The following is a 19723-nucleotide window of genomic DNA, read 5'->3' on the forward strand; positions in this document are numbered from 1 at the left end:
ACCTGTATCCTAGGCCTCTCATATATAGCGGGGCTAGACACACGATGTAACCTATGCCAACATAATAGCACGGGCACGCGGGGGAGCCGGCGGCGTGTGCCGGCGCCCGGGCGCGCGGGGTGCGGTATTATGACGGTGTCACGGGGAGGAGCGCCCGTAGTCATGCCCCGTGGATGTAGCCATATCGGTGAACCTCGTTAACAAATCTCGGTGTCATGCTTGTGTGATTGCTTGGTCCTTGGTAGATCAACGGAGCGCCTCGGATTTATTCTAACAGAATATATATACACATTATCTCACTTTCTATGATTTTCCTATTCCTATGAACCAAAGAAGGCTTAGTATATTATTATCATTTGTCTCGGCTGCCTCTCGTGGTTGCTAACATCGTTTAAATCGTCATCCAATATATTCCTACTTCCTAGCTTTCTATAACACGAAGTCAACCTAGACAAACCACTTGTTCCACTTGGACATGGACGCCAGGATCTTGTTGCTTTTGCCGATGGAGTCGTCCACACCATGCAACTGCGAGCAAGAACAGCAGGAAATTTCATTAGTACGCACCACACGGCAGGTAACAGAAGATGTAATCTATAGCTGAATGATGAGAATCACCCTCTCAAGTCATAATTAGCAGGGTTAATCATGTACTAGCTGCTTTTCTTCTACTTGACAAATCCAGGCAACTTACCCGAAAGTGATGCCAGATAAAAGCTAAACAGCAGGCCAAGAGGGCCACGGAGTTGCTATACCTAATGCGGAAAAGCTAAAGTTCCACTAGCTTTGGGGAATTCGCCTCAGAAATCAAAAGGTCAAATATTTGTTTCATTTTGTGAACAGTGGACATGCACGATATGTCTCTTGACCGGAATAGCAAAGTGCTCAAGTGGGGAAAAATCTCTTTCTTGATACTGAAAACTGCATACTATCAGTGTGAGAAATGGATCTTATTTCGATGATTTGGCAGCATTAAAGTTATTTTGCAACTCATGTTCAAAGAAGCAGGATGCTTGTGCGGTATCCAGAAGTGACTCATCTAGCACTAAACCATGGTCTAACTCCTGTACAAAAGTTTGGATAACTATATTCTTACAGCTGTCATGTCTAATACACACCTATTTTGGCAGCGAATGTACCTTTCACTATTTCAGGTATGAGTACTTCATAAAGGACTGACCAGTTTCCAATAAGCATATATGGTGTAAATGTATCAACATCAAAACAGAAACTGACTGATGGCATTTCTTGTCTATGTAGTTTGCTAGCTAAGGTTGTTGCTGCTGATCAATATGTAAGGCCAGAAATGATCAAACTATAAATAATTGGACGAGAGAAGGTAAAAAGAACAAATTAGCTCCAACGATGGCTCAAAGTCCCAAATAAAAGTGAACTTGAAAAATCAAAGTACATACTGTTTTGTGAGCATGCATCAGTGTCTCTCGTTGATTATGAAGGTTCTGAAGAATTGACACGCCGATTTCTTCTGTATCAAGTGCTGTTATTTGGCTTTCTCTAATTCTGTCGGAAGACTGGTTTAACCTTTCTGATGTCATCATCAATCTTCCTCTCTGATCAGATGACGCCTGAGCCATGATATAATAATTGCATTGGTACATCAGAAAGGTAATGGTGCCATGATATCAAAATTACAAACATGACGGATAAAAGGAAAGGCAATATAACACAGAGAAATAATAAGACAGTTGTAGAGGTATCCAGTAATAAATTGACACAATAATCTAGATTTCATCTTAATATGTCCACTTCCATCCGAACAAACTAAATTCCAAGCTAATGAATGGATGGAAGACAGGTTTACTTGAAAATTTATGCAATGAAGCTTTCTTGCAACGAAAATAATACATATTCAAGAGCAACGGTATCAATTATGCCTTCCGTTCCTAAATATTTGTCTTTCTAGAGATTTCAACAAGTGACTACATAAGGAGCAAAATGAGTGAATCTACACTATAAAATATGTCTATATACATCCGTATGTGATAGTCCATTTGGAATCTCTAAAAAGACAAATATTTAGGAATGGAGGGAGTAATAATTAAAGTGATAAGTAGGATGAACTGAATGTGCCTCTGTTATTTTGCCCATACTTTGCATGGTAACGCATAATACATCCAAGACTGTTAATTAACTGGGAATATGAATCGCTTATTGACAAAAGAGTCCAAATGTGCTTCTGATTTCAAGCACAGACTGGCTCTGTATTATCATAGCTATAAACTGATTATACAAAAGTCATGTATATAATTCTAAGTTTCTAACCATAACCAAAGCACTAGACTTGACAAGAGTGAAAACTTGAAATTACAGACCTAACTGAAGTTCAAGAAATAGTAGCAGTGCTCACTTCACGGATATCCATGCAAACCATTTAAAATCAGATATGGTACACTTCTTTAGACACCACAATACTGCACACTGTTCTAAATATCATGTTTCAAAGGTGTGCTTTGCACTGTAACCCATCCATATCACAATTCAAAGTCATATAGGGTCACACACTGATAAATTATTTTCTGATGGAACATACATACATACCACAGAAGCAGAATCTGTTAGAAGTACTACACCATTGTTGTCACAAGTGAGTACTTGCTAGAATATTAGATAGTGCGTGAGAGGCGCAATAAACATAATATTTGGCGTAAGGCGGAAACGTTAGGGATAGGGAGCTCACCCCGAGTGAATCCGGCATGCCGGAGTCGAGGAGCTCCTCCCGGGTGGCCTGTTGGGCATTAGGCGCCGAGACCCTCTTGAGCTCGCTCTTGATGTTGTTGAGATCAGACTTGTACTGCCTCAGTTTAGCCAGCAGCCCGGCCCTGACGGTCGGCCGCAGGCTCCGCGCCTCCAAATCCATCTTCCTGATCTGCGGGAAGCCAGCCAAACAGAAACAGGACGCATAATCAGACGACTGAGCTTTCATAAGAGTTAAGATGCACAATCTCTACATGAACTATGAGGAAAGCTTCCACGCCACAGCTTAAAATTAAGCACGGGAGACCAGTGTGGTAAAAATGCTGCTCATAGAAAGTTTAGTTCAGTCGTTTTTTACCAGCGATTCAGACTCCTGCACGTGGGCCTGGATCTCGGACAGCTTCTGCTGCTTCTTCTCTGGTGAAGGGAACAGGCAGAGAAGAGGATCAGACCAAGGCATGGAAGCAACCGGAAACCTGGGGTTGTGCGCACGTACCGCCATCGAGGGCGGAGGCGGCGGCGCACTTGCGGGAGAGGGCGGCGGAGATCTCGCGGTACTGCCGCTCGTAGCCCTCGAAGACGTCGCTCATGGTAGCTAGCCGGTGAATCCGCGGTCGCAGGCAGTCGAGTCGGATCGATCGAGGAACGGGATTGGAGCTGAGGCGGTGGACCGGCGAGGGGGAGGGGCCGGGGGACGGCGGCAGGTGGGGTGCCGTGTCGAACCGGTGCACGGGGGACGGGAACGCGGACGAGTGACCGACGTGGCTATCTGGGCCGGCCTAGCCCAGCCCACTCTTAAACGTATTGATTTGTTGGGCTAAAGAATTTGAGACGAGCTTCTTCTAAAAAAAAGGCAGTGCTACGCATCCGCCAGCAGATACTAAAAAAGATCTTCGGCTTAGCTGACCATTGGTTGGACTTGTTGATAGCCATCCGATCTACCCACATGCACAACCTCGCTTTGCAACAGGAGAGGTGTTGCAGAAAGACCACCGCAACATAATGCCTGTTGCAAAAAAAAAAAAAATACAAACGAAGATCTTATTGCAGAAATTTTTCGCAAAAAAGGTCTTGTTGCAGATTTATTTATTTTTTGTAACAGAGGCCTTGTTGCGGGAACTTTTTTGTTACACAGAGCCATTTTGCAACACCGCTCATGTTCCCAAAACACCACCGATGTCTCAGCAACATTATCCATGTTGCAGAAACACCGAATCGCCATTGTCAACTGTGTTCTGATGAGGTCTGGGTGGTTGGAGCAGCTAGGCAGCGCCGACGAAGTTCTATATAGGTGACCCCTTCCTTTGAAGCACTCTGATGCAAGCAGCTGCTGCTCCAGTTGCAGCAGCGCACAGGCATGCTTTCCTGCAGCGGAGCGGCGGCGCTGGCTTGCTCTGCAGCAGCCGAATGACTCATGTAATAGTTTGCGCTCATAGTGTGGGGCTGGATCAAGAGAGGCCAGAGAGAGAAAGAAGTTGGGGGTCAAAATCAAAGGGAGAGGAAAGAGATAGGATGGGGTTGCCTCTGAGAAATTTCTGGAAGAGATGATAGCATCGTGTAGAACTATAGATAAGGTTGGACGGGAGATGGAAAGGGTGGGCCAGGGACGCATGGGGAGCGCGCAAGGCGGTTGATTTCCAACGCATTCATCGGCCGGATGATTACAAGTGTTTTCCCTAAAAAAAGGAATTTGAGATGAGCTACCTTAGGGAGTAATTTATTACATTCATTCTCAGTTGTTTCTCTCACCTCTTGTGCTTCTCATGGTTCCTAAAATTTCGTAAGTTGTTATAGTAGATGGATCTCTTAGCTTTACTACAAAATCACCCTAGGCAAACTCCTAGCTTACAACATCATGGTCCCCTAAAAAAGCTTACAACATCATGGAGGTGGGAAATTTCTAAATTGTCATCGTAAGCAGACCTCTTACCTTTCAATAATATAAAACGGAGTCAGAAATCCTATTCTTGAGAAAAATAACGCTCAATGGTTTTGGTCCACGGCTTAAAAAGGTTTATTTTCTTATTTACTTTTCACAAACCACATACCTCTCGAGAGTATCGATGGGACCAACCATTTTCATCACATTTTGGGAGAAGTTGAGATTGCACTAGGTGCGAGAAGTGAAACAAATGAGAGCCATCCGCCGCTTGAGAATAATAGTAAAAAATAGCCCAACTATGAAGAGACTAGGTTTCATGGGTTGTGAGGCGGACCGTTGTAAGAAAGAGTTAGGGGTTGTCTCTTAATATGACACTAGAGAACACACTACAGCTCGTGCAATAGGCGTGCCTCGTGAGCCTCTCTCCTTCCCAATCCTCCTTGCTACTTCTTTCTTCACCCTTCCCTCTTTTTCCTTTCTTCTTCAACCCATCTCGTTTGTGCATAGGCACGGATGCTCTTCAACACATACAACAGTTGACATCTCCTAGGTCCACCACCCTATCTTGCTTCACTTGTCACTTGCTTCTTCCTCTCGCGTCACTGCTCCTCCTCCAACTGATCGGATAACTCTTTCCCCCCCTCATACTTCTCTGCTTCTTTCATCTCTTTCCCTCCACACATGTCACCTCCTTCCACTTCCTCCTCATCCCAACCAGAGAGTAGGGAGTCTAGCTAAAACAATCTTGTGATGTCAAAAGATTTTCTCTTTTATTTTTTTGTAACAGAGTTCTTACCCCTCTCGTCATAATGACTTTCTCTCCACCGTCGTTGTTAAGACGAAGACAACTTTGTTCGGGAGATGATTCAACTATGGGATTTCCCGATCTACACAAGGCTTCTATGACAGTTGTCTTCTTCTCTAAGGCGTTGGTACAACTGGCCTTATCACGACGACTTCCCGATCGCAAGAGACAATGCCAAGCCGTTCGGCAGTGGCGACCACTGGAGATTGAGTTTATCTATCTCCTCTTCGCAAGAAGTAGTTTTCCTCCTATTTTTAGGTGTAGAAATATTTTTTCCTTTTTTCTGAGAAACTAGAAATAGTTTTTTTGAGGGGGGGGGGGATATTTTTCCTTTTTTGAGGGGCATACATAGTCATTCCTTTTTCTTAGGCAAAGAAACAGTTTTTCCTAGAAGAGATTTTTTTAAAACAGATTTTTTTTTTGAAACAGAGCAGCATGCCCTTTGCCAGAGCTAGACCCAGACCGCGGCCCAAGGAGGCCCAGCCCACGGCTCGTTGGCGGCATCAACCGCGTGTGTGGAGCGGAGCAAAAACACTGCAGACCAGCCAGCCAGCGGTGCGGGGGAGCGGGACGGCGACGGGCCTGGCCGATCCGGACCCTCCATCCCCGCACCGACGGCCGGGGGCGCCCCGGATCCGGTTTTGGTGTGCCCGAGGGATCCAGAAGTGGGTGAGGTAGAGCGCATATAAAACAGAGGGAGCCTTCTTCTTCCTCCTCTCGCTGGCTTTGCCTTGTAGAGGGGAAGAACAATCCCGTAGAGGAGGCACCCAAAAGCTGTTCCGAATTCTCCGATTAATCCCACTGCTCGTCCCAGCCTGAGATCAATCCGCACTTCCGGCCCGGCGTCTCGAGGGGGAGGGGAGGAGCGAGGGAATTCGGCTGCGGATTGGATTGGAGCACTAAGAAAGGCGGCGATCTTTCATAGGTACTGGCCCATCCCGTCTGATCATCTGCGGTTCTTTCCTTGCCCATTTGTATGCCCCGGGGCGGTTTCTGTGGGGAAAGTGGACTCGGACGGTTTGCGCTCCGGTGAAGCTTTTGGTTGGATTTTTTTTTCTGTGATTTCTCTCTGAGTTTTAGTTTTTGATTTGGTTGGATTCTTGGTTTCCTTGGTTCGGTGGTTTGATCTGAAAGATCCAGTTCCCTCTCTCTCTTCTCCGGGGATTTCCTGAATTCTACTTTTGTTGGATGTCCTCCGTGCTATGATTCGTCCGGTTCCCCTGCGTTTCCTGGTCCGGGTGAACTGAGGGGTAATCTGCAGCGGATGATTTGAATCGAGCTCGGGTGAAGTAGCAATCGGTTATCTGGATCAAATCCGCGGAGCCGCATTACGGCATGGGCCGCGTCGAGTTGCGCGCCTGCGATTGAGCATAATCTGGCCCGACTTGACCTGGGATTCGCGCGATTGGGAGGCAGTACTCGGCAAGGATCGGGCGATTTCGCCGACATAATTTCACCGCCTGTTCCGCAGGTTGTAGATGATTAGTACGTAGTATCATCCGTGCCATCTGGTGTTCTTCACACTAGTTCGATCGGCAAAAGAGAGCTCAAATCGGGCGTTGTTTAGGTTGCGTGCTGGTGGTGGTTCGGAATTTGGCTCATCTCCTTCAGTTTCCCCCCCTTTTCTTGTATACTATACTATCGTCAAGCCGGCACATTTTAGCCTTAAATTTTCCCTCTGCTTCCGATTGGTGTGTTGTGTTCGATTTTCTTTTGGGTTTCCATCATATCTAGAATTTGCGGAACCGCAATTTTCACTTTAGAATCACCCCTTCGATTCGTTCTATTCTTCTATCCTTTCAGTTATTTGATTTGTTCGGTGTAAATGAGTTGAATTGAGCTGAATTTCCAGGCACTTGTTTTTGGATTTGATCTGGTAACTTCCCTGGTTTTACGCCGGTTCGATCTGAAAGCAAGAAGCTCACCTTTTTTCCCCACGCACAACTCGCAAAGGCTGAAGCCTTGTTGGGTTAATCTGATCGGCCACTAAAATCCAGTGAATTGAGTTGAATCTAAGTGTTCATCCCTTGTTCTTTCGATGTTCTGGCCTTCCAGTTGGATCAATCAAGTAGGCAAAATTCCCCAAACTCCTCCTGTTCATTTCAACACAATTTGACTGAGAATTTAAATCCAGTGAATGGAGTTGAATCTGAGCGTTCTCTCGATGTTTCGGTCTCCCAGTTAGATCAAGCAGACAAAATCCCCCAAGCCCTCATGTTCATTTCAATTCGACTGATTTTTTAGCTCCTGCTCCGCGATGAATTCTTCATCTTCCCCTTTTTACCCTCTGCATTATTCAGTATCCTTCAACTTTATTTGGTTGGTTTGATCGGCCATCACAAAATAATTGAGCTGAGTCTTTAGATTTCATCCCATCTCGTGTCCATGTTTTGGTCTTCCAAGTAGAGAAATTCCCCAACTCACCCTGTTCGTTCGTTCAATCTGACTGAAATTTTTTTGGTTCCATCTTTCGTGCAGCACGGCGATGGAGAGGGAGTCGAGGAAGAACTACCAGACGCGAGGCTCCGCGCGCGGCGGCGGCGGCGGGGGCGCTGGCGGTGGCACGGCGGCGGAGCGCGACCTGCTGCTGCAGTGGGGAAACCGGAAGCGCCTGCGCTGCGTCAAGGTGCAGCGACGCGACGTCGAGGCCGCGGCCACGGCGGCCGCCGAGAAGGCCGCGGTAGGACAGCGCCGCGCCGCCGCCGCAGCCACGGCGGCCGCGCAGCACCACCCGCCCGGCCACGCCCACCACCGCGCCATCAGGTCCGTCTCTCCCCCTGCCGCTGTTCTTCAGCATTTTCTCCCTCCCTCTGACTGTACTCTCTGACTGCGCGTGTTGGTTAGCGATGACATTCAGAATCCTCCATGGGTTGGGACGTTGGGTTGAAAGAGCAGCTGGGTATCACGTGATGTCCGTGTCTGGGCACGTGACTTGGAGCGTCAGAAAGTTTCGGTTGCGTTTGATCCGATTTACTTTTAAATTCAAATGTGGATCTGTTCTTTACCCGAATGACCGATATCCATAGCGGAGTTGGTGATTCCGAATGGTAGGCGATGCGATGATTGGTTTTTGGTTTTGGTTTTGGGGCAACATGATTGATGTTGGTTGGCCGATGTTGTTGTCATTGGGCCAACCTTCTGTTCTTCCAAAAGATGATGGGGTGATCCTGCTTTTTTCTCTTTCAAGTTATCCTGGTCAAGTGTTGCTGGATTGTCCAAGAGGATGTGAAGCCCTGGGTGTTCTTGAGGTTTTCTCCATTTGAACCTTGATCGATATCCTTGGGGCAAGCAGTACTAATCTTGAATTATTTACAGTGGGATTACATGCTGTTTTCTCTTGTGGCTCAACTTAGCCCCTTTGAAGGCCAGGAGAATCAGATTTTTGCTAGGCTAAAATTAGGAGCACCAGCAGACTGGTACTTGTCTGGTCAATCCAGCTGATTAAAGCTCAATTCAAGCTCTGCTAGTTGTCTTCTCAGATGGACCTGATCCGTGAATCTTCGATTTTGATCTGCTTCATTATTGGGATTGTTCGTGAAAGCTGTGAGCGATGAGGTTCTCATTTAAGTTGTTGATGGCAATAGCTTGTCAGCATGTGTGTTTGGATGGCCACATACTTTGTATCGGCTATTTTACTGCTGCCTAATTTTAGCCCGAGAAAGAAAACACCATATTTATCTCAAATCAGTCACCACCACACGTATAGTGGATGGTGATGGTGACAGCTTGTTCATTCATTGTTCTTCGCCTTTTCAATTTTGTTTCTTGTATTTGCTGGATTGAGGTCGAAGTTATTGTTTGCTTGCTATCCCATTTCCCTAAATGTGTGTGAATCATGAAATTTTGCAGTCCCCACTCTCCCCATGTTTCGGCATTGATGCATGATTTGCAGTCATAAATTTTGCGGTCATGTATGTTTATGTACCCAATTCTCATTGTGACCACAATTTGAATAGTTTTTTTGAATAATCAATTGAATAGATTTCTGTCTGTAAGCACATAATTACATTACCTTTTGCCCTTTTGCATTTTTGCTGAATTATAAGACTATACACATGAAATTTTGATATAGGATTATAACGTACTCAGTGAATAGCTACAATTTTCATAAACTGTATCTCATCCGTGTTATTAGCTGCAAACACTTTTCCCATCAAGAGAAATGAATGAACAATTTTGTTGTTCAATGTGTTCCTTCTATTTTTAGAGCTTACTTATGACGCAGTTCAAATAAATGTTTAAAATTCAAAATGGTTAGCCACAACCATTCCAAATTCACAAAAAGAACATCTAAATAATTCACCAGTCTAGACATTACAGTTGGTTCTCCTCTTTATGTTATCATTGTAACATTGCAATTTCTTTATTATCTTTATTAATCCTTAGTGCTACCAAATTGGCAGGAATCCTGAGGAGTCTGGAGCAATGAGGCCGCCATCACAGCAGCAGCAGAACAACACGATCCGCACGGTTACATCCCCAGTCAGGGAGCGCTCTGCCAAGGGAAACAACGACAACAACGCGGTGCCTCCGACCTCTCTCGATGACAAGAAGGGCTCGTCGTCAGGGAGTGAAGGGTCGATCTGGCCAAACTTTGCAGTCTCCCTGACGAACAAAGAGAAGGAAGAAGACTTCTTGGTGTTCAAGGGGTCCAAGCTGCCTCAGAGGCCCAAGAAGAGAGTCAAAGCCATCCAGAGGACTGTCAATGTATGAAACTTTCTCCTCAGCTCCAAAACTTTTAACTGTCAATCATTTCACTTAGGATTCTTCTCTCGTCTTCTTTTGACGGTGCATAGGATTCTTATCTTCTTATAGATAGTAAATAAATTGGTTTCCTTGCTTGTTGCACAGAGATTCCAGTAGTATTAAAAATTGCACAGCAGTACTACTAATGGTTCCAAACTTAAATGCAAGATAAGAAAACCAAGAGCGTACGACGGAGTAAACACATTTGAATAGGCACTTTTAATAGAGACAGGGCATGCGATCACATGGAGCATATGGCCATCTCTGTTCACGATGCCTGCCTTGTCCCTTGGCCAAAGGAGACGTGCAAATAAAATAGCAAAAGATTCCATGTACGCCTCATTGATTATACATGAGATTTAATTAACTTGATTGCCAAGAGGCGTCCATAATGCCACAACATGCTTCTGTCTGAAGCAAATATAAGACTGTTTGGAAGCATTCAGTGCTCCATGTGTTGTGTTGTTCCTACTGTTTAATCTTAATCTCCTTCTTTCTTTGAAGCAGCCAAAGTAATTACCATTTTATCTTATCTTATCTCTGTTGAACTCCATTTCTGAATTCTATACAGTGGAGCAATAATTAGTCCTTGTGCTTGTGGTTGAAGCATGCTTTGGAGTTAAGGTTTCTTTTTAGACACTTGAAGCTTTTGTAGAAGGAAAGATACTTAGAGTTTAGCTTTAGAAAACAGTTGGCGCCAAATTTTTTTAGGATATTACTAATGTCTACAGTTTTGTTCATATGTTTTTTTTTTGTTGAAACCGTGTCACGGATTCTGCAGTTCTGACCTGATGTTTGTTTGTCCATCTTTGGCAGTTTGTATGCCCTGGAACATGGCTATGCGACCTGACTCTGGAAAGATACGAAGTACGAGAGAAGAAGGTCTCCAAGAAGGTGAGCAAAGGCTAGCATAACATGTTATCATCTCTGGTCCTGTAAACCCTGCATCACTCACGCACTAGGTAGAAATGAACTGCCTGACCGACGTTCTTCTTGCTCGATTTCGCAGCGGCCCAGGGGACTGAAAGCGATGCACGACATGGACAGCGAGTCGGAAGAGTAATGGTACGACCGTCGTCGAGCCTGAGCAGCTGAGCAGTTAGAAAGAAGAATACACACAAACACCGCCACAGATCCAGTAGCCGAACCAAAGATTGCAAATTAACCTCTCCCAGATGGAATGAACATTGGGGCTGACCGCTTCTCGCGCCCGCGGCTTTCGGAGATCGGGAAACCGCACAGGAAGAACACGGAGCGGCTGCGGGTTATTTCCGTGCATGGCTCTGTTTTTTACAGAAGAGAGCGTTGGCTATATCATCTTGTGCCCAAAGGCCCTGACCTCATGTTGATACCATTTGAGAACATATGCATCTCGCTGTGTCAAACTGGTGCCAAGTAGTGTGCTCCAGTACAGGTGGGCGTGTGGGTTTGCCCTCTGCTTGCACTGGCAAATGACGGTAATAATACTTAAGTTAAGATGGATTTACCAGGGTGGTCTTCAGTAATTTGTCTATCCCCTGCTGGCTACCAGCTGCTGTAAACTTCATCCGTAGTTACAATTTGGAGCATCCGATGATGCCATGCGTAGGCTTATCAGGCGACACACTGCTGATGGATATATAAATTTGTGGTTGACGTCATCTATGGTCTATCGTCTTTCTTTTAAGAAATTACTCCCTCTGTAAAAAAAATATAAGAGCATTTAGATCACTAATTGTTTACGGAGGGAGTACAGCGTAGACAACTCTCACTAAGCGCTCAGGAGAGTCCATGGGATGTGCTGCCGTGAATTCAGATCCACAGATTTTTATTTCTTCAAGGCCCTTTTCTGCTTTTTTGCTTACGCGTGGGACAGGTGTCCATGTACTCACGTTGTTTTCCTCACTTGATCAATCCAATAATATCTTTCTTTCTTTGCCTAAAAGAAAAATATCTTTCTTGTATATACTTATAAAAGGTATGGGTTGGCAATGATTCACTCTCCCATCAATTTTCTTCTTTACATGTAACATATGCAAGACTAAAATCTTATAGATGATTTAAATAAACAATTTTATATACAATTGTTGGACCAGTCCTTGCAAAAGGCATAAAAGGCATAATAAATAAATACATTCTTACTCTTAAGGAGTCAACATAAAAAGAGTCAACATTCACGCTCAGGGTGTAAAAGAAATAAATAAATTCTTACTGTTACTAAATAAATAAATACATTCTTACTCTTAAAGCATAAAAGGCAACGGGGTAGCGCCTGCAGGTTCTCTGTTGCCAGTGTCGCTGTGGTGCTGTAACAAAACTCTAATTCTCTCTCTCTTAACGAAATATTGCACAAAACTCTTATGTGTTTTTGAGAAAAAAAACACTCTTGTACTTAATCAACACAAAAGAACAAAGTGTGAAATATCACTCTAACCTGAAGCCTTGTCTCACATTAAGAAACACTCATCTTTGGCAAACTTTTTGTTTGCCAGTCGTCTGTTTGCTTGCTAGGCATGGCGCTACTCGAACATGATATGTCAGGCAACCTCGCATTCCCTAGCCTCGCAGTGGCGAAGATGATGCGACGTTGGAACTATCGAGAAGGCTCAGGTCTCGGTGCACATGGGCAAGGGATCATCGCGCCTATACAATTCACCGTGCGGTCTCCAAAAGCTGGCATCGGTCATTGTGAGAAACCATATGACAATGGCCTATACGTTCCGCCGTTGCCACATGTGGAAGAGGAGTGGCATGCGTGGAAGGGTCTTTCACGAGCCCTGCGTCTTGAAGTAGAGTGCTACGAAAAGATCCTCTCATTGCTGCATGACATGGCTCTTCAAGGGGACGATAGCGTGGAGACGGCGGACGCATTGGCGGCGATCGTCAAGTCCAAGAAGGTGATCCAGGAGAACCGTGCGCTAGGGTTGTGGAAGGCCACACTGCCATCCTCCACCTTGCGGTACATCATTGAGAAGGTGATCATGCCGAGGATGGCCATGGATGCGCGAGAGTGGATGCCATCGTGGGATCCGGACTGTCACCACTGGCTTCACCCATTGATTCCTCTCATCGACCACTTACCGGAGAGTCTCTATGACATTGTCGAAAGCAAGATAAGCAATGGCGGCTACGACATCGTCTCGCCATGGAAGGGATACCTTGACCCAACGCAATGGGATACCTTCAGCCGACGCCACATCTTACTGAAGCTGGCACAATTCACACGGAACCTGAGGATCACACCGCCGAAGCAAATCGACTCCTCGTTCTGCACGTTGATGCTATGGGCACCTCTCGTGCATGTTGAAGACATGGTATTTATCCTAGAAGCCGAGTTGTTTTTCGACAAATGGAAAAGTGCGCTGCGACATTGGTTGCACGCCGCAAAGCCCTCGTTTGGGGAGGCCACCGCATGGTGCACCGGCTGGAAAAAGCTCTTCACGCCAGAGCTACTCGCCGATGAACGCGTGCTCGCACATCTCGAAGTTGGTGTTGACATTGTCAACATACTTGTAAATTATACTTGGTAGTCTGCATTGGCTGCAAATTTTCTTATAAACATGTTGTTACTCAGCAATTTGTATTGTAGAGATGTAGTTACTCATTTTGTTTCAATGTAATATTGTGGAAATACTCAAGTACCTACTCAATATTATGCCACTCAATAGATCCTCTCAAGGATATTGGAGATTAAGAAAATGTTCCTTTTCTTCGGGTCGTATGGAAATAACAGGAATAACTTATTTGATTAAATCGCAACAGATAAAAAAAAGTATGTGCACCTTAGTATAGCAAGAAGCATGTTACCATTCCATGCAAAATAAGACATATCAGATGAAGAATCACCATAATGCTGAAAACATTCGAACAATCATCTCTTCTTCTAGATTACCCCAAGTTGTACATGAACATTAACATGGCAGGGAGGTTCAAGATTATCGACCACACCATAGGCGCCTTACTTTCGACGAGAAAGTGGCCTACTTGTAAAATAATATTCTGTCATAATGAGACATACATGACGCCAAACCTAACCTTTGATCCCTTGTGGGCTGTGGTTAACAACCACCATCTTAATAGTCTAACAGAAAGTTGCTCTAGAAAATGTATATTTCATTTCCTCCCTCTTTAGTTCATTTCCTCAACTATAAGCTAAGTCGTGTTTTGATCTATAGTTTCTAAAGTAAGACAAATTTGACCATTAACTTTGAAAGCTGGCTCAAAATTGATGGTTCGTGTAATAATTATTTCTTAGGAAATAAAAAAATAGGAAAACTACATTACAACTTTGCTTAAGAACTTAGAAAATCCAGGTAATTCAAGGAAAACTATTACACAATCCTAAGAAAATGTAAAGGATACAAACATTCAGAAACATTCACGACAGTAGAAAAATTTGGTGTTAGTTTTCTTTTAGTTAATTGTTTTTTAATAATATTATGACCTTTTCCTAAAAACATTAGCCATTTCACATGTTTTTGGGTAACTTGTGTAGAATTTATTTCATTTTATTTTTTCAGAATGCTGCATGATTTTAAGTACTGTTATTTTTTTGCTTTAATAATATTCTGATTTTTTATTTCTATAATTTATGTTTTCTACCATATTTTAATGGGTTGGGACGTGTGCAAAATCATCTACGCATCATTAGTCAAACCACTTAATTCAACAAGGTAATGCATCTACCTGTTTTAAAGTTATCAGCCAATCCTTTCTAGTTCTCAGAGAGTATTCTAGTGACCCAAAATGGGCGTTTTCCTTTGCTTCAGGATAAACAAATTAAGCCGTGGGTTACCATTTCCCATCCGAATGGCATTGTGTAATTTGTCTGCAGCGCATCTTGCTCAAAATTGAACTTGATTACAATTTTGAAACGGCTAATAAAGTTTTTATTTGAAAATGAGGGATTCCCCCGGCCTTTTGCATCAGAAATGACTACTATTGGTAAAAGAAAAATTAATCCAACTCTGCAAAGTGTGCCAATTTATACATGCAATCTTTGCTTGTATGTGCATAACTACTAGCTAGCTAGCGTGCACTCGACATTTGTTTTTGTTTTTCGAACAACAACAATAGCAACAGGAGAATAGAGAATTCAGGGATGAGTTGAACAGCACCGAAAAGGCCAGGTCAGGGTTGCACTATTTCGAATTTTTGATGGATATGTGCGTCTGCTTTACAGCCATCGCATTGCATGGCAACCAGCCGCTTTCTTAGCTTTGCATATTTTCACGCTTTTTATCCTGTTTTTCATGCAATCATTGTTTTCTTTAGCTGCTTTCTTAGCTTTACATTCCCTCTTTAAGTCTTTATATCCCAACTGAACCCACCCAAGATCGATTGAGGGTGCAAAGACGTCGAAATCACAAGGAAATAAAGTGAAAGGCAGCCTGGCAGAATGTTCTTGAGGCTTGAGCAAAGATGAGGGTGAATATTATGCTGGCATGAACCCTTAATAACCGAATGAATAGAATTTCACATTAATTGGTTGTACAGCGCGCGGACCGACCAATCATCATCATCGGAAATCAAAGGAGCAAAGACGTACAAGAATACAACGAGACCGATATCCGCGCGACGCACGTCGACGGTTAATTGACAGCATGGTTCCCTTTGTTTAATCATCATCAGTGGCGCAGGTTGGCGAAGAGGAGCGCGACGGCCGGGCAGAGGACGGCGGCGACCATCGACGACGACGACAGGGCGGCGGCGCCGGAGGTGGCGTGGCCGCCGGGGCCCGGCGCGGCGGCCGGCGGGTCGACGGCGTAGGCGACCCCCGCGAGCGTGGACACGGCGACGGCGGCCGCGATGACCGCGGAGCGCAACATCTTGGAGTCCATGGAGGCGAAGAGAGGTGGGACGTGTGCTTGCTTCTTTGAAGTAGCGGGCACGATGAAGAAACAGAGGTGTGTGAGCGTGAGAGAGATGGGTTGGAGGGAAGGCGCGCGCCCGTTTTATAGGCGAAGAGGGAACCCCCGTGGGCCCCACGTTTCAGGGGCTGCCCTATTTCCATCATGCGGCAGCTAATAATTGGTTTTGTGGCCTCAACCCACGGCTTAAAGATAGGAGGCTGCTAATTTTTGTGAAGGACGCTTCCACATGGTAGAAACCCATTATTGGCAGCTGCTAATTGGTGTATGGCACACTTGAAAAGCAAGCAGATTACAAATTAGCAGTATGATTTTTGCTCCTTTTTTTTCAGTAATAATGCAAGAAAGGAGCATCCTGGTCCAGGCAGGGCACCAGCACGCCTGTCAAAGAGGATTATGATGTTCCTGTGGGGACTCTCATCTTAATTTCCTCTTGGCCAGTGATCCGAGCGCAAAACAGATCAGCAAAGGCTTTGTTTAGCTGGTGTGAATGATTAGCTAGGCCAATGCATGCATGCATCTCTTTTTTTTTTTAAACGTTGGCAGGAGAACTGCCAAATTCATTGATAGAAAGAGGTATTACAAGAACACCCCTAAAGGAGGAAAGTACCGCAAAAGGCAGCACAAAAAGAAACAAAAGAAAAAGACACTATCGGCACCACCACAAATCCGAGCTCCGCCAACAATGGGAAGCACTTGTTGTGAAGCACTTGTGTGTGTGTGTGTCTGTCTGTCTCTCACTCTCTTCTACCGGTTCAGTGATGAAATTATGGCAGGTTGCTCTGACAAGGCAAGGAGTATACGATGGATCACACAGTTGAACTGAACGAACTACGCCGAGAATTAATTCTTGCAGCTAAGTGGGTAGGCGATTTGCTTCACATATAAAGCGGGGCGAAAGCCTATCTCGAAAAAGTGGGCGGGTGATGGATGGGACATCCCGTTTGAGCTGTTAACACTAGCAACAGAAATGTGGTGTGAGCATTAAGATGCCTTGTCACAACCACTTACAATCATTCAGCTTCAGACAACGGATTCGGTACGTATCAAGGGCAAGCAGCTGTCGTTGTGGTAGAACTGATTGATTATGGCAGTTGGATCCTCTTGGGCACATTTTTGTTGCCGTGAACTGATTGGCCAGATACTCGGAGAACAAAATGGATTTTGGAACCAAGGAATTGCTCAGACACAACTTTGTATTCCAACAATTATGTTTTTCTTTTTGCGGGAACAATTATCTTATTCTTTCTTGCCTGCATGGCGCCTACCAATCGCATCGTATTCTCCTGTTCGGCAGTTGCACTTACCACAGAATCCATACTACTACCTTCTCTTCTCCTCCGACCTTTTAATAAATGTAGGAATCCCTCAAAAATTAAAACTAGGAACCCACGCCGTCTCTGTTCACGTTCTGAGGCGACCCTCAAATGACCCCTTAAAACTTAACTTTTCACATTCTGAGGCCTCCTCCTTTGGTTCATAGGATAGAAAAGTCATAGGAATAGGAAAGTTCTAGGAAGTGAAGTGACATGTATCTCAAATCTTATGAGTAGAAATAGGTAAGGAGATGCCCTTTGGTTCACATCATAGGATTTTTTCCATTGAGTCTAGGCTAATGTTTATTTTCCTATGAAATGTGGAGGATAGGAAGAATTCCTCCATAGAAATAGGATTCCATTCCTACAAACCAAAGGGCTCTAAAGGAATTTTTCCTATAGAAATCCTATCCTATGAAATTTCTATAAGATTCCTCTAAACCAAAGAAGGGCTGAGAAGTTAAAACTCTTCCGCACCTAGCCCTTCTCCCAAAACTTAACCTCCCATAATTTTGTTGTTTCTTTGTTAGCAACCGCCCCTACTCTCGTCATGGGCTGGACTATTGGGCGCGCATATTGGGCCTGGGCTGCTGGAAGGCAGCGACTACAAATACAAGTGAACAGGCTACGGACTACTCAGCTAGGATTTGGACTTTTCTCAAAAAAAAAAAGCTAGGATTTGGACGGCTTCGGCCTCCTCTGCTTATGTATCTTCTTCCTCTCGTGTTCCTCTCCTCCTCTGTACTAGCTAAACCTTGATGAATCCATGGCTTGTAGTTCAAATCCTTGAGCAATTGATCTCTGTACTAGTGTGTTGCTAACAATTGGTATTCAGAGCCATAGATCCTTAGCCACGAAATTCTGTTGTACAAAAATTTCCCTAACTTCTCCAAATTCAAGCCAAACAAATTTCCTGGATCAGAGAGCGTCCATCCAGCCTGTTCAACAATGCTACGCGGATCAGCTTCGGCGGCCAGCCGAGATCGCGTGTTCGCGTTGGCGGAGGACCACCAGCAGTGCTACCTCACCAAGTGGGCGGACCAGAGCAACAAGCATCGCGCCGAGTTTGCCGCCCGTATTCCGGCCATCGCAGCGCAGGTGGCATCTGAGGTGTCGGCGGCCGTCGCAGAAGCGCTACGGGCCGCGCGCGCAGGGTACCACGAGTACCTCGACCATGCGCCAACGACTACATCAACCCCAACTGTGTCTCTGGCGGACGACAACGCATCTGTTTCTGATGCATCCGTGGTGGTCTCTGCTCAGAGATCGGCATCAACCTTCACGCAGCAACAACAACAGCAGGAAGAAGAGGATGCGCCGCGCCAGACAATTGAGAACAGAGACGCCAGCGTCCTCGCTGCTTGGATGCCCGCCACATGTTCGACACAATGCCCAAGCCGTGCCGCCATCGTGTCGGTGCCGGCGCCCGCTTCTCCCGCAACACCAGCTTCGTCCAAGGTCACCATCAACGTCGTCGAGCGCTACTGTGTCGGCCTCGAGCCAGCGGCCTCGACCTCGACGCCGACCACCACACTGGACGTCTTGGGTGCATGCTCAACAGCAGCGAACTCCCACACGCACAATGCCATCTCCACCACCATCATTCCAGCGCCAGGGGTAGTGCAGGCAATGGCCATGGATATCTCAATGCCAACCCACACCTCTACATTGGGCGACATGTACTCTGTTGACGCGTCGGCCGCCACCTGCTCGACCGCGAGCCCAGGAGGGGACAATGCTACAACTCTTGTCTCTGTCGCTGTGGAGGCGTCAACAGCAATCGAAATCGCTCCAAGTGTGGCCGCCCCATTGGTTTGCCTGGGTGATCTCCACTTCAAGCTGTACACAGGTGCCATCAACATGTTCCAAAGTGTTCCTATGTCAACGTCTTCCAGGTGTTCTGCAAAAAGTTTAGACCAAGACACCAACATGGAATTACCAGAATCTGCACTCGGCGTATGTCCGCCCACGAGAGTAGCGTGTGCCTACTTCCACTCTAGTCTTATGCCACTAAGTGCTACAGTTTTGAGGAGTGCTCGTGTCCAGAAGGTCAACAGGTTCCAGTTGCTCAACAATAACGACAACATCAGTGTCACCAAGGAGCAGGACAAGTGAAAGATCGTGGATGTCGCCTAGAAGGGGGGGGGGGGATGAATAGGCGCTTTAAAATAATTACGGTTTAGGCTTGAACAAATGCGGAATAAACCTAGCGGTTAATTTGTTAAGCACAAAACCTACAACAACTAGGCTCACCTATGTGCACCAACAACTTAGGCTAAGCAAGATAAACTACTAGGTGATAGCAAGATATATGACAAAAACAATATGGCTATCACAAGGTAAAGTGCATAAGTAAAGAGCTCGGGTAAGAGATAACCGAGGCACGTGGAGACGACGATGTATCCCGAAG

General features: G+C 45.3%; 4 protein-coding genes across 4 annotated transcripts; 3 read left to right on the plus strand and 1 right to left on the minus strand.

Moving 5' to 3' along the window:
* Positions 1–242: 242 nt before the first annotated feature.
* Positions 243–3464, minus strand: LOC147992370 (vesicle transport v-SNARE 11-like). The gene is made up of 5 exons (XM_048691628.2): positions 3212–3464; positions 3074–3132; positions 2699–2887; positions 1416–1586; positions 243–528 (listed from the first exon to the last, which is right to left on the minus strand). The coding sequence occupies exons 1-5, from the start codon at positions 3303–3305 to the stop codon at positions 448–450; spliced, it is 594 nt and encodes a 197-aa protein (XP_048547585.2). The 5' UTR covers positions 3306–3464; the 3' UTR covers positions 243–447.
* A 2599-nt stretch (positions 3465–6063) lies between these two features.
* Positions 6064–11788, plus strand: LOC125527067 (uncharacterized). Its single transcript, XM_048691641.2, has 5 exons — positions 6064–6327; positions 7881–8165; positions 9806–10109; positions 10965–11042; positions 11158–11788. Exons 2-5 carry the CDS (start codon positions 7888–7890, stop codon positions 11209–11211), a joined length of 714 nt encoding a protein of 237 aa, XP_048547598.1. The 5' UTR covers positions 6064–6327; positions 7881–7887; the 3' UTR covers positions 11212–11788.
* Positions 11789–11929: 141 nt separating this feature from the next.
* On the plus strand, positions 11930–15739 carry LOC125527062 (septin and tuftelin-interacting protein 1 homolog 1-like). The gene has a single exon (XM_048691637.2). It carries the CDS (start codon positions 12641–12643, stop codon positions 13655–13657), a length of 1017 nt encoding a protein of 338 aa, XP_048547594.2. The 5' UTR covers positions 11930–12640; the 3' UTR covers positions 13658–15739.
* Positions 15740–18025: 2286 nt separating this feature from the next.
* On the plus strand, positions 18026–19430 carry LOC147992371 (uncharacterized). Its single transcript, XM_087540301.1, has one exon. It carries the CDS (start codon positions 18262–18264, stop codon positions 19426–19428), a length of 1167 nt encoding a protein of 388 aa, XP_087396427.1. The 5' UTR covers positions 18026–18261; the 3' UTR covers positions 19429–19430.
* The last annotated feature ends 293 nt before the right edge of the window (positions 19431–19723 follow it).

This window comes from Triticum urartu, chromosome 1A, assembly GCF_056163025.1.
Source record: "Triticum urartu cultivar PI428250 chromosome 1A, HENAU_Tu73, whole genome shotgun sequence".
NCBI classification, from domain to species: domain Eukaryota; kingdom Viridiplantae; phylum Streptophyta; class Magnoliopsida; order Poales; family Poaceae; genus Triticum; species Triticum urartu.